Here is a 15,415-nt window from a genome sequence, read left to right as displayed (position 1 = left end):
AATAGCGAAGTAATATAATAAAGGCATAATTAAAAAAGAATAATGAAACATGACAAGAATTTTTTCTAGTTGTATGAATTTTTCCTGAAAATTTAAATCTCTCTCTCTCTCTCTCTCTCTCTCTCTCTCTCTCTCTCTTCTGCGGATCCTTAAATAATCATCTATTATATTCTAAAAGCAGAAAGGTTAATTAATGAGCTACCGTAGTTGATAATGCACACACACACACACACACGTGCGTTTATTAATTACATTATAATATGAAACTAAATCTAATTATAATAGCAGACTAAATCCAGACGTTTCATTTCCCCAGATTTTCTTCAGCGAGAAACAAACATAATATAAATTCAAAACATAAATTATAAACATGATATAAATAAAAACAGCGAAAGAATGGTCAAAAATTAAATAAATTATAATTAGATTTAGAGAGAGAGAGAGAGAGAGAGTTTGATATTATAATGTAATTAATAAACGTATTAATATACATTAATTAACTTGTGCAAAAAAGTTTTTTAACGTTATACTGTCATATATTCGTCAAGTATTAAAAGTGTCAGCTGTTACGGCCGATCTTTGGTAAATTACGCGGATTCTCAATAATATCCCTCGACAATAGAGGATCGTTAAAAACGAAACATTACTCATCCGTCGGTATGGTGTACAGTGTATAGAAAAATACGCGTAGCAGGAATTTCGCGTCTACTTGTATTAAAGCGCCGATAGCTATTTTGGCCGACGAACAGACACCGCGGAAACTCGGAAAAGCTCGGCTCGTAATCCAAGATTGCCAAGATTGAGAAGCGTCGTAGCGGGGTTTGCGCTCGCGCGAGCGTAACAGATCTATTATTCGTTCGCGTGCACAAAGGGCGGAGATACCCGACAGATTCCGCGAGGCCGCACAGTCGCGTCGCGTACTAATTAAGTTTCTATTCTAATTCGCGCACGAAGCAAGAGAAAGAGAGAGAGAGAGAGAGAGAGAGAGAGAGACCGAAATAGCAGGCGGTGACGACGGTGCGATAATAGCAGCGCGCGTTTGTAACGCGCGTTCCTCACCTTCCTCCGTTCGCGGGTCGCGCCCGATATATCCGCGGATGAGTTTCTTTCTCCCCCGAGGCTTCCCCGTCGCGTCGTCGGGCGACGACAAAACACGTCGTCGAAACGTGAGAGCGACGGAAAAAATCGCTCGGGTCGTGCGACCCGCCCTTGTTTTTGCAATTAATCTGCGCGGGGGATGCGCGGCTCTCAATCGAAAAGTTTACTTAACCGACTCGGGCTCGTGTGCACAAAATTAACGGGATCACCGCTCGTGACGTTTGCCACGAAAAAGATAGATAGATAAATAGATATATATATATATATATATATATATATATAAAGATAGAGATAGATAGATGGATAGATATTTTAGATAATAGATAGATAGATAGATATAAAGAGAGAAAGAGAGAGCGAGGGTTTCGCGCATTTGATGAAGTTAATTAAAACGCGCATATATCGGTCATGCGCGATATATCATATTCCGTCGAACGGGGCCGTTGTTGTTTGTACCCTCGACAGCCCTGTAACTAACGGGGGTACTGATCGGAGGAGGATGGGGGAGGGGGGAGAGGATGAAATTTACGCAGTGCGTGGGCGCGCGATCGAACAAACGCGGTCTGGAATCGATTTATTTTCGCGCTCTCTCGAACGACTTTCGTTTCTCTACGAAGCCCCGATAATATCCAGGCCGGTTTTATCCCAAGTTTATCGTATCACGTGCGCTTTGACAATATTACATTGCGTGCGAGAAAAATCAAAGAGGAGGATGCGTTAAAGTGTGCGGTTTTGCGAGATACGAGAATTTTGGGGCTTGTTGTTTTTTTTTTTTTTTTTTTTTTTTTTTTTCCATATCGTAAATTTCAGCGATTTATTTTCCAGGCCAAAATATATTATATATCTTTATTCAAATTGACGAAATGCAATCCTCGATACTTTAGGCTTTACAGAAAGCGTAAAAAAAGTCGAACTTACAAAGTGAGATTTGTTCGAATATTTATCGAAATATTTTCTCTTTCATTTTCAGAATTTTTTTATTGCGACGAGCTGGCCAATTTACGTACATAAATAGAATTTCGATGTCTGCAACGTCTCGTTATCGCTCGTAAGCTTCCGACGTTTGAAGTTTCCGTTCCGCGTAAAAATCGAGAGGGTACATTCAATTAGAGCTTATCGGTCGTCGAGCGGAATTTTTATCGCCTTTGATCGCCCTTTATTCGCCCGCTGAGTCCTGCCCGCCGGGTCTTTCGCCCTTATCTTACCGCTCGTGCCTCATTTGCGAACGGAAATAGGGTGGTCTCCTCTACGAGGGCGCACCCCGGAGAATAGAAAAGGTGACTCTTGACTGCTCCTTGGATCTTTCATCTTTTCTTTTTAAAGCTCTCCCGCTCTTGCCTTGACCTTTTGACCGCAAAAGGGCACGTTTACGAAAACAGCTTGTATTCCGTCAAGTGAATTCCGAGAATTTTTCTTAAAGACGGATTTATATATCTCTGTATCATGCATATAAATAGTCTTCGACTTGCTGGCCATCCAGCACTGATTCTCCGAGTACTCTCATTTTATTCACGTGGCAATCAATCTTTTAAGAGGCGTACGAGATAGAGATTTGATTCTGAGACTTGCCAACGATGAGAATCGACTGCTTCTACACAAAGTCACGTATCACCCTATTACATACATATATCATTCTACTGGGCTCGAGAGATAGCGAATGTGGTTCGCTCTTGTATTTATCTTTGCCAATAATAACGAGAGATTTCGTGGATTTCGAGAGATCTTTCTCCACGTTCCTTCGCAGAATTTCCCACAAGTTTTTCATCTTGATATGATGGATAAGGCTCGCTCGTCTATTTGATTTAAGATCCTTTCGTTTTATAGATTCTTAATTTCACTGGATAAATTACTGAGAAAATAAGGCTCTTTATAAAATTTTTCTGCGAAATTAATAAAGGCACAGGGCACATATTTTACTTGGTGTATTTACCAAGATTAAAATTCTCATTTTTGAGAATTTTACAAACCCCTCCTTACCCTCCCCCCCCCCCTAAAGAGACGTAGGCGAGAAAAAATATCGGGGCAAAGTCGCTGAGTCGGGGAAAATTAATTTCTGCGAAATCGACGGTGTTTGACTCTTAATCGCTTTCTAATTTGCTTGTTCATCGGATAATAAAATATAACGTCATATATATATATATATATATATAATAATAATAAGTAAAGTATATCTGTTCTTCTCTCTCTCTCTCTCTCTCTCTCTCTCTCTCTCTCTCTCTCTCTCTCTCTCTCTCTCACTCTCTCATCCTCGCAATCCGAGCCCCCGTAATCCTTTTTTTCAAGTTCTCATAATACGCAGCCTTTATAGCGAGTGAATGAGAGGATTATAATTTTCTCTGCGCTCGCTCGCGATAATATCATATATACCGGAAATATTAAAATCTTTTAATTATCTTAATTATTCAAAGTAATACATAGGGCCTCCTTAGATAAGTAATCGACACCGCACTCGTTATGTGGACGAATAAGCGACGAAATATGTACTCTGGATGGATAAATGCAACCATGTATCTCCGAGGTGCTGCACATTGTGCTATTTGAAGTTACTTTTCTGGCTTCGCGTGCTTTATCGGCTTATCCGGCAGCTCTTTCCGGTCGAATGCGTTCCACGTGAGAAACGGCATCGCGCTCGAGTGGCCGGGATGTTAAAGAAAAGTGAAAAGAGCAAGTTTTACAAGAAGCGTCTTTCTCTCTTTTTATTCGCCGACTCGCTTATACTCCATTATTCGCCATCATTAGCTGACGATATAATTATTATTCCCTTCCACTTTGATCGTAAAAAGAGCGTAAAACTTGCACCAAGATCATAAATTAGACGTGAGACACGAGGAACGTCGCTAATAACGATCCCACCGAGAAGAAGCGGAAATGGTTACGCGAGTAAGTTATCCCCTAATCCTCCACCTCCTTCCGGATGGACGAGGAATAAAGGAGCCATGAGGATGGGACCAGTCATCTCGTCTACACGAAGGGAGGATCTCCTTTGGAATTAGGGGCTCTGTAGAATATCGACTCTTCTCTAGCGAGGACCCTATTCCTAAACCCTTGCAAGAAAAAACCCTCACCTCGCGCACATACCCTTGACCGGGGAAAATTAAAACTGTCCCTCCGTTACGGAAATATTGGGGCGATGATATCGCCCGTTACGGTCGAGGAAGGGTAATTCGTTTTTATTCTCCGCAATTTTCCGGATCCGCTCGTTCGCAGGAAGTAGCGCTGTATCTGGGAACCGGAAGAACGCTTGAGAGAAACTCGCGGAAAATTAAAGGGCGCCCACGTTGTCGAACTTGGAGGAAACTCGTAAACGATGGAAAATGGAGAGACTGGAGAATACCGTTAGATTCTTTTTTCCATTATTAGTAAAATTCTATCAATTGGTATAGTCACTTTTCCTCATAATAATTTTCCCATCGAAGATAATAGAATAAACTAGGGTATGATGGCCATACGGAAAAGATGGCTGTAATTTTTTTCAATAATCGCTACGTAGTGCGCTTTTTTAGTCATTATCAAAGATAATGGATATTTACAGTAGTTTACGTGCACACATTATTCGAAATAACGATATTGTGAATCTTGTGTCATATGTTAGACATATTATAAAGATATGTAAATTGTTATACGACCTATAATTTTTATTTTCGTTTTCACTATTTTTTTATAAATATTATGGTCATCTTTTCCTTAAAAGTTGGGTAAGATGGCCAATGCTTATGTTGTACTATTTTCATAATATAAATGACTAATTGTATTTGACTTGGAATTTGACTAATGTTTATGCGAATTTCGAATGCGATACATAATATTAATGAAAACATAGAATTATGTAAACAAAGTGTTTTTGTTTTTTATCAATGTAATTAGCGCTGAAGAGGGTCTTAAAGTAGAGTGAAACGTTCGCTTTTATGTTTGTATTTTTATATCTAAAATAAATCCTTGCGCTCTAAAAACAGCGATTTGCTCTTACTAGCCATCATAATTGATCATTTTTTTTATTTTTTATTTTAAGAGCTTATTTCGATATCTGATAATATAAAATTTTCCTTTTAATTTCGATAATATTACGTAATTGAAGCTTCAGGGAAGATAATATGTCAAACACTATTAAAAAATAACAAAAATAAAAGTATGTTTTTTGCATTTTAAAAAACTATAGCCATCTTATCCGAGTTTACCCTATCCCGTGAGGTAAAAAATAATATTGATCCTTTAGTATTGACGTATTTTTTTCATTACAAAAAATAACATGACGCCGTGTAATAAGTTCTACGCTTTTATATTTTTTCTTATCCGTAAAAAAGTAAAAAGAATACCTATGAAAATTTTCCATTGCGCGCGAATGGAACCAATCGCGTTAAAAGACTTCTTATGCGGTTTCTCCGGTATAAAGTTGCGGCCAAGAAGAAAACGAGGCAGGTAGGAACAAAGAAGGGAAGTAGCCAAGAGACACAGTATAAAAGAAGGTTCTTGCAAGGGAATACCCGTGGGGTATTCTGCACGGCAAAGCACGACAACTATACGTGCTTCGACATTATGAATTATCCAACCGGCAGCGACGCCTACGCTTTTATCTCGGATTTCATGGACGAGTCGATAAATGCGTTACATTACTGCGCGATGCAAATGTTTCCTCAAACTACATTTTTGAAGCATTATTGTATTGTTCAAGCAGAAGAAAAAATGTAAATATAAAAATATATATTTAAAAAGAGAGAGAGAGAGAGAGAGAGAGAGAGAGAATCATATTTTAATATTTTAAAATTAAAATGTAAACACCTAATAATAATATTGAAAATTGAATAATATTTAAAATTGTCGTATTTAATCACGTACTTATAATTTATAATAATAATCATATTACAAAAAATTTTAATTAAAAAATTATATTTTATCGCATAAAATCACGAGTGGGAGAGAGATGAAAATGTAAACAAAAGTATTATAAAAAAATAGAGTCAAAATGGAAAATTTATGCACGATTGATAAGAGTAAGAAAGAATCATGTAAAAGGGTGGTATTTGAAAAAAGTCGTGCGACGGGTGGAAACGCTGATTTATTCACTCGTCGATCGACAAGGGTATAATTCGCCGGGTGCTCAAAAGTGAAAACTATAGAAGGATAGACAGAAACAAATTCGCTTGTCAAGGCAAAACGCGGAGATTACTCGCGCTGAAACTCAAAAACTCGCTTTTTGCGAGAGACGCGATTTTTCTCGCTGCTCACGTTCTCTACCTTTGATAAACGTATCTATCGTTTGCCGTTTCGGTGAGATGTTAAAAATTTAATCATTTTCGTAAAGCTCTCGTCGCAATCCCCGAGATGGACGTTGAATGTTGCAACGGAGGAAAGTCGGCCGTCTCTAGCTTTCCCGGGGTCGACAAGACAAACACTTTCAAATTCGGTCTTGCTCGTAATTGAATCGCACGACTTTACTTTCGAGGGGAACGCGATATTTCTCTCGCCGCGTGAGAGGAGGGAAAGACATAAATAAATGCAAATTTTGCCGAGAGCTGCGCGAAATCAATCTCGCGCGTGCGACTTTTCTCGACGCGAGATAAATATAATCCGCAAACATAATCAGTTTTTTTTTTTTTTTTTTTTTCTAATCTGCCGAATAGAAGCTCTACATATCGCGTGTTCATTGCTGGTGATGCTTCTATCTGGAAAGAGGATTAATCTCGTTCCCCTCGTATCGGAACAAAATAATCTCGCGCGAAAATCTTTAATCATGGATATATATTATATATTATTGTGATAAATTATATTATATTTTTAACAAACTCTGTCTCTATATAAATTGAAAAAATTGTTTGTGATAACAGATGTTTGGTGACCAGATGCGTAAAAATTATGAATTTTAATTGAATATCTAATAACTATTGCCACATTTGATAATGATAACTAAATATTTAATTGATTCGATAAATGAATTTTGTTTATAATAATGAAATCAACTAAATAATTTAGAGATAATTATTAAATAATTATGTAAATAACGGTCTCCAAATATTAAGTAATTAAATATTTGATAAGTATTACTAAATCATTAAACTCAACTTTATTAGATATTTAGCAATCTATCATTAAATCATTTAATTGAATCAACTAAATATTTGGTAACTATATTACTGAATATTTTCGCACGAATTTTTTGCTCAGTGAAATAACTTAATTTTCAGTCGTATAAATCTGGGAAAAATTATAAATATAAGATGAACATTAATGTGTTTTATGAATAATTTAGAAAGGAAATTTTATGAATAATTTATCATTGAAATTCAATATAGACTGTCTTAAAATATGATTTAAAAATATATAATAATTCTTATCAAATATCTCACTTTTTTACTATCAAAATTTAATTGAATGAACTAAATCTGTAGTTGAGTTAATTTTTATTTACTTTATTCCTTTTTAAATCTTTGAGAACCTTGATTATTAAAAATCAAACTAAATCTTGACAATTTTTTCCTTTTTCTAGTGTCAATTGTTTGTACAGAATTTGTTCGATTTTCTCACGAAATTCGTGTTTAAGCAAAAGAGTTGCGTTTTATAATGAATCCTCCTGACAAACTCCCGATTTGGCGGCAGTGGGATTATTTTGCTCACAAGCTTGTCGTAAGCTTGTACAGGAAAAGGGGAAAAAATTCTTGTGGCGTGTTTTGAGTTTTTTTTATCCAATAATCTGACACGCCGCGTTTACGGTGATCTTTTTTTTTCCCAGCAAATCCAACGATATCGTAAACCGCTTGGAACAAAACAGCGGAATATGCTTTCCGCTTTGATGACCGCATGCGACGGGGGGTAGACGAGGTGAGGAGGGTGGTAAAAATACAAGCCGAATAGCGGATTCGATTCGATTCGATTCGCATGTGCTGATCGTTCGAAAAACTTGGTCCGCAACTTACCACTCACCTCACCGCCCTCATCCACCACTTTTCTCATGCTTTACCTCTCGCTTCCGACAGTCCTCAAGTTCCCATGGTCGTTTTACGGGACGTATCGCGCCGCCGAAGATGGGAGAAACTTGTTGTTCGCGTTAGAGCTTTCGCCTCTCCGTAAAAAAAAAAAAAAAAAAAATCCAACTATTCACGCTCGAGTCCTAAAACTATGGATTTTAGAAAGAAATGTTTTTTTCAGACATAAATAAAAGTCATCTTGATTTTTTTAATAGAAACTTTCATTTTTTATCGTATATTCTGACATCGAGACGTCTGTCAACTACATGATTTTTAAAATGGTATGTCCTACAAAACGTCAAAAAAATAATTTTGCAACTTTAACAAAAATTTTCTAGGTGTAAAAAATTCACTGAAACAGATAAATTTTTAGCCAATACTGTGATACTGCATATATATTTTGCATTTAATCGATTTAAATGACAGAGACAGAAATTATATCTGTACTCTATTGGTGTAATTTAGACGAAAAATTTTTCTCTGATGCCTATTTTTAAGGCTTATAATTGTGAAAGACAATATTTGACAATGGGATCTAAATTTTCTAGAGGTATTGCTAGAATTATTGTTGCTATAAATTCTATACGTGACAAAGAATATTCTAACAGATAGAAAAAGTAGCGATGAATTTTCATTGAGACATCTAGAAATCTATCTGCATTAGCAAAATATTTTTTTGAATGTAAATCCTCTTTTGTTAGAAACTTTTTGAATTATAATAATAAATTGAAACATTTTCTTCTAAAATCCATAGTTTTCGAGATATCAGAGCATTTCGTTGGCCGATATCGCCTATCGTTAATAATAACGTCTCGTTACGCAGTCAAAGTGTATCACCGCGTCTCCGATAGTGTCTTGGATGCATCGTTCGTAACAAAGTCCGACGTATCCGTCTGACGTCTGACCATACACTCGATTCACATCACTTATTCTGATCCGTGATCAGTACAGAGCGATTCGTAGGATCGATCGCGCCTCAAGATAGAACACGCTTCGCGGAGGAGGATAGGTCACGAAAAATTCGCTCGGGGTTTTTTTTTTTTTTTTTTTTTTATTTATCCATCCTCTCCGTCTTACGATCGTTCTCGAAGAGTGCGAAAAATTGCCTCGCCGATTTATTTAATGGTCCGCATCCGTTCCGCCGCGTAAGCGAATCGTGTTAGATTCGGAGAGAGCCAAAGCGTGCCGATTCACTTCCGTTTTCTGTCCTTGAGAGGTTGATTGGTCCGTTATGAAAAATGAACGTTCGATAAAGAGGGGAGGGTGGGGGGGGGGGGGGAACGATTAATTTTAAACGGACGGAAATTGAGTGAATCGTACGCGCGTACGTGAACTTCCGATTACGAAACTCTGCGGATTTATAACGAAGGGGAGTGATGGAAACTCGATGGAATAATTGCTGGAGAATTATCACAATCATTCGGTGGATTTGATCTCTCTTGCTTAATCTACGATATAAATGCCGTGAAAGATTTGGCAAATGAATCGCATCGCATTACTCACTCTGTTTCAAGCCAATGTCCATCTTGTCCCGTCTCTCGAAAATCGCTCGCAACATGGATCTCTGGTGCAAGAGAGGTTCACCCCGGAGTTTTAAGTGGTTATCAAATTGTCGCGATAAATTCGCCAGGCGACGGCACTGGGAAGCGTAAGCGCGACGCGCCGCAAATCCTTCATCGTGTCCTCGATCCGAGAGAATCTCTGCTGATCGCTACAAACGCACCAAATCAGATCGTTCCAGACGTCGTTTTCCCGGGGGGGAGGCTTTATCGAACTGCGACCCTATGGACGACGAGCACCTTGGTCGCTCGCGAATCCTCCCTCCAGTCTGGATTTCACCTTTAACGGCAGCCAAAGTCCAGCGAACATTTCGCGAAATTGTTGATCCTTTCACGTTGAAAACAACCTCGTGTGTTGGCACTGAGAGACGGATTGCAATAGCCTAGCACGAATTATCGCAACTAATGGTGAAGCTGATAGAGACGCTCGATTCGCTCGGGACAACGACTCGGGAAACGCGGACGAGATCCTGCTCTCCGGAGGAGAGATCTCCGACCGCGGTCGGAGAAGGAGAGAAAAAATGATATCGGAGCGGGAACAACGCGGAGCGACGACAGCGAGTTCGCGAGAAATGTACCTCGCCGGCTTATACGTACGGACGCACCCCCGTGATCGGCGACAGGGCGCAGGATCGTACTGGGGGTGGCCGTGACGCATGCGCGCTCGAGGAACTGCATACGGGAATGCGTAGCCGACCTGGTCTTTCTCTCTCTCCTCTCGTCCTCATTTCTTCTCTCCCTCTCCCTCTCCCTCTCCCTCCTTTTACCCTCCTATAAATGTTTTCTTCACTTTTATTACGCGCGCACAAATGCACTTTTTATTCCCGTTCCTGGATTACATTAATGACGACGAGAATTCGCATTGGCTTCGCCAATCCGAGCAAGTTCGGATCCGCGGTTGCGGTCTCTCCCAGGTCGGCGATAAATGTCTTCCTTTCTCTCGATGTGTTCTTCTTGCGCTTCGTCTCTCCTTTCCCTCGTCTTTCTTTCGCATATCTTACTTTTGCTCGCGAGTCTTCTCGTCGCGCAACTCGAGGTGACGATGCTTGAAGTGTGCTCGTCAAACACAAGAATAGGGTGAGTGGGTTGGTGTCATTACGCGAGACTTATCCGGCTTTCAGAGAACCGTATTAACACCTTGTTCGCCATCTTTTATGGCGTAATTCGAGGATACGACGAAGGAAAAGAGACTAAAAATTTTATCTTCTAAACAGGATATACTCTCTATTTCTATCTAATTAAATGCTACGATTTAGCAGAGTCAATATAAACTCAATCCATTTAGTTGGTTTAGTCGTCGGAAGCTCATAGCTTTTCGTCGCTCGTTTGTATGCTAAATCGACTTGTATCGCGAGTTCTTATAGTTTGAAAATTTTTCTTCCTGTTTGCCTTTCTTTCACTATATAACGGTAAGGGAGGAATTTTTTTTCCAATAATATTATTTTGCAAAGTTCTAATTTGTTACATTTTCTCTTTTTTACTACGATTTTTACCAACTTTTTGCATGTAAATTCATGTTTTCAATGAATATATAACTATTTCTCAGACCATTTTCTATCTCTATACTTTTAGAAAATACTATTTGTTAAAAAAAAGATTTTAAATATAATTAAAGCTGCATATAATAGAAACCGAGGCACGATATACTCGTAAATATACATTTTAATTTTACATTTTTAGAGCTCGAGTTTACTTTAGTTAGAGTTTAAAAACAGAATAAAATATGTTAAAATGTTTCATCCTCCGTTCATATTTTATTTCAACTTGGAGTTGCAATTGATTAGAGCAGTTATTAATATTGTTTTGTATTCTCTGATATTGTCGTTTAAAATTTTCATGCGGATCGCGAATTGAAACGAACGCAAAGCGCGGAAAAATCGATGCTCGCTAAACGACCGGCTTTTTAGCACATTCAGATCCGTTTATATATCTGACGCGTCGTCAGATCATACTTAACATTCGGTGATGTATCGGAATATTTTCGACGTCCTCTCGCTGTCGATGGGGGACGTTGAGTGGACGAAATCGGGACGGGGACGTCTCAAATATCGATGGCACTCTATCATCTATCTCATCAATAGGTGTACTTGAGTTTTTTTTTTTATTCATAATCGCTCGCACACACACACACACACACACACACACACACACACACACACACACACACACACACACGAGTGATGTCAAGCATTTTTGCGCAAACGCTTTCAGTCGTCGTTCCACGAATAATTTCGAATGTCACATATATATACAGGGTATTTAAAACTATCAAGACTAGCTGACACGATAACAACTATTGGCTTATAAATGATATTTTTCAAAACAATTACTTTCTTTTTTTGAACACGTTTTCTGAGACTTTTAGGGGTTTGTTTTTGCGATTTTTATTATAGCCAATAAATAAAGTCTTGATCAATGTATTTTTGAAACGTCTTGTATAATCGCGCCGTTTCACTTCGTGTATATATATATATATATATATATATATATATATATATATATATATACACGATATATAGTTCTTCCATCTCGATAAATTCCTCCTGACTTTGTGATACTCGATCATCCCCCCGGTTCGTGCAATCTTCCCTCCCTCATGTTTTGCGCCTTCCGCTTTATTTAGCTTCCGCACTTTCTTATAGTACGGCTCGCGTCTCTGCCTCGAATCCCTTTCTTTTCGCGTAATTTGACGCGAAAATGACAGTTCCGATATTGTCTGTCATGCATGTATCCCAATATATCCCGCGCACGCCGCAATGTCTGATATATATTCTACCTCGAAAAATGAGCCGATAAACGGATGAAGAAGAATTTCTGGCATGTAAAATTCTTGGGAAACGATCAAATTCTTGACGACGATAAAAGTCTATTTGCGCTTGTTTCAATTTGTTCCGAAAATCAAGTAAAAATTGTCAAAAATTGATATTCGACGTAAAATGGAGCGCAGGCTATATTTCCAACTACAATATAATTTAATTAGTAAAACGGTAAAGAGATTAAAAGAGTAAAAAAAAAAAAAAGTAAAAACGATTTTTATTTCGCAAAAATTGTTTCCTCTCTCTCTCTCTCTCTCTCTCTCTCTCTCTCTCTCTCTCTCTCTCTCTCTCTCTCTCATTTTCTCTCTCTTTCGAAAGAAAGGACGCAGGTGCAACGCATGCATTCCCCTCGCAACGCCGAATGGTCGTAGATGTAAAATTTATCGTTTACGACCTTTATGTCACTGTCGTGTAGTATAGCACTTGCACTCGATCGTTTGATCGTACTTGTTTCTCGTTTACTCCACGGCTCTTGGTATCGCGTGGGATTTGAAGGAGGACTAGGAATATCAAAGAAACGTCTACATAGAGAAGAGCATATAGAGAAAATATCAAAGATAAACCTAGACGTATATAACGCAAACGATTGCTCTTCGTTCGCGTGGATTGCGCCTCCGGCGCAAAAGTAGCCGCTCTGGCGAGAGATAAACACGCGATTTTTAACGATATCGTTTCTCATACGGCGATTCATTTTTCGTGTCATTAGTTCAATCTCCGAAAGACGTTTTGTTCCACCGTCCGCTGTTTATCGCGATCGATGCACGTATTCGAAGTACGTAGACAGAACATAAATTACAAAGAGTAATCCCTTTCGTTTTATCTCTCCAATCTTGGTTTTCAATTCTTTTCTTTCCTTTACTTAATCATATCTCGCAAGTTTATTCCAAACGTATCATTTAACTCGTTCTTTCACGAGCATTTATCAAAACGTTAATTTTATACGAGATAAACTGAGTAATTTTTTTTTCATATAAGTACAAGATTTAACGAATTATAACTATTTTGTTCTTTTACTTTTGTCGTTAGAGGTGTATATAAGTCGATTGTAAAATTCTACATTTTAGCATAACTTCAGTTATATAATATTATAATAAAATTAATAATATAAAAAAATTTATAATAATATTTTATCCCCACAAAAAAACTTTACAAAAGTTAGAAAATACGCCAAAACAAAAAGATCTCAATTTGTACGCAATCAAAAGTTAAAAAAATACATTTACTTATAAAAATGTTTCCTTTAAGAATAAACCGATAAACAACATGTTTAAAAATAAATAGTTAAGTATTGAGAAATATACGACTTAAAAGTAGATAATTAAATTAAAAATTAAATATAAAATCAACATTAAATAAAATCAATAGTCAACTAATTGGCAAATACTCTGAAGCAATTTATTGTAGTTTGTGAGGATTTGTTGAAATAGTACTTATCATAAAATTAAAACGTATTTAATTTTTATTATTAGAAAAACTCGATACTAAAAAAATTAAAATTAAAATAATAAACAAACAGATTTTGACGTGATCGGGTTGAATTAAAGTACGCTACATTATTTTTTTACTACAACATTTAAAGATAGATACGGCTATCTGATTTTGATTTGTAAATATGCATATTATAAGAAATCATTATCAACATGTTAATCAAAATTTATAAGTCTTAATAGCCAGTCCGCGCTCGGGTCGCTGGACCGCGACGCTTGATTTATTTATATTAATTTCATATTAAAAATATTATAATAAAATTTTATAATATAATATAATAATACTTGCTTTTACCTTTCCATAGAAAAATAATATATTTATGTATAAATGTGTGATTAATTTTGATGTGAAATTATGTGACGAATTATTGATGTCCACATAAAGATTTGATTCAGCGTTTAATTATAAAAAGACATGTTTTATTGGGATCGTCACAAATTATCGCGATATACGCGGGGAGAGAAGTATTTGCTCACCGATTATCGTGGTAGTTGCAGGATCGCGATCGGCTCTCGATGGCTTCGTCATCTCTCACATCTGAAGATGTATTTGATGGCGCGCATCAGATTGCGCATCTTCGCCATCACTTCCTCTTGCATGAGGTTAAAGCACATGGCAATCAACGCCATTCCTGGAAATAGAAGAGGAAAAAAGGGACGATTCAACAGATCCGTGAAGCACGTCGGGAAATTAGATTGGAGCGATATTTCAAGCATCGAGGATATTATTGCGCGAATTGTTGCGCGATTTCGCCGCTCTCGTGTGGAAACGGCCAGAGCCGGGTATTCGATAGCACTTGAATATCTCCACGAAAAATCGCGCCCGTGCAATCGGGCATCGATCGAAACGAGCTTAATGCGGTGTATATACGCGACGACGGGTGCAATCGTGTTGCAGGATTTAAAAGCGGTTGATCTCTTTTAAAAACGATTGTCTTTGCGTCGCGCCGAAAATTCCACGACAATCGGATTTCTAAAAAAAAAAAAAAAAAAAAAAAAAAAAAACCATCTATTTTCTTTTCGTCTGGCAGTTTGTTTGATGGCTGACACAAATACGCGTATCAAATCGGATGACTTTGTACACTTTTAATCCGTGACGCGCCAGATTACCGAGTCTATTTAGTTAGGTGATAAAATTGAAGAGAAACGATAGGCTTTCTTCTTTCGCCGAAACTGCGAATTATTTTAAATCTAGCGTGAATAAAAACTTACCGAGCATCAGGTACATGGAACAGAAGATGAAAGATATCGATAAAGAGTCGAGGCCTTGTCCGTGGTAGATTTTGTCACCCGGGACGATATCGCCAAAACCTATAGTTGACAAAGAGACGAAGCAGAAGTAAGAACCATCCAACATGTTCCAGTCTTCCCACTTCGAAAATAGGAGCGCGCCGCCCCAGATATACCTGTTCAAGAAGAGAAAGAGAAGTGCACGTCAGTCAGGCATGGTTCTCTCTCAGGGAATCTTTCTCGTCGTTCTCGTATAATATTTCCGT

General features: G+C 37.7%; 1 protein-coding gene across 1 annotated transcript in view; it reads right to left on the bottom strand.

Annotated features, from left to right (window-relative positions):
• The window catches only part of LOC140670815 (potassium channel subfamily K member 15), a 52,133-nt gene that overhangs the window by 9,988 nt on the left and 26,730 nt on the right, over positions 1-15,415 (bottom strand). The window contains exons 6-7 of the mRNA XM_072901609.1: positions 15,132-15,325; positions 14,397-14,551 (exon numbers count right to left, since the gene is read on the bottom strand). Of these exons, the coding sequence (XP_072757710.1) occupies positions 14,445-14,551; positions 15,132-15,325 (301 nt within the window). The 3' untranslated portion in view covers positions 14,397-14,444. The remainder of the gene's footprint in view (positions 1-14,396; positions 14,552-15,131; positions 15,326-15,415) is intronic.

Source organism: Anoplolepis gracilipes, chromosome 11, assembly GCF_047496725.1.
Source record: "Anoplolepis gracilipes chromosome 11, ASM4749672v1, whole genome shotgun sequence".
In the NCBI taxonomy this organism is placed as follows: Eukaryota; Metazoa; Arthropoda; class Insecta; order Hymenoptera; family Formicidae; genus Anoplolepis; species Anoplolepis gracilipes.
Note: the sequence above shows the minus strand (reverse complement) of the source record. Positions and strands in the feature narration are given on the sequence as shown.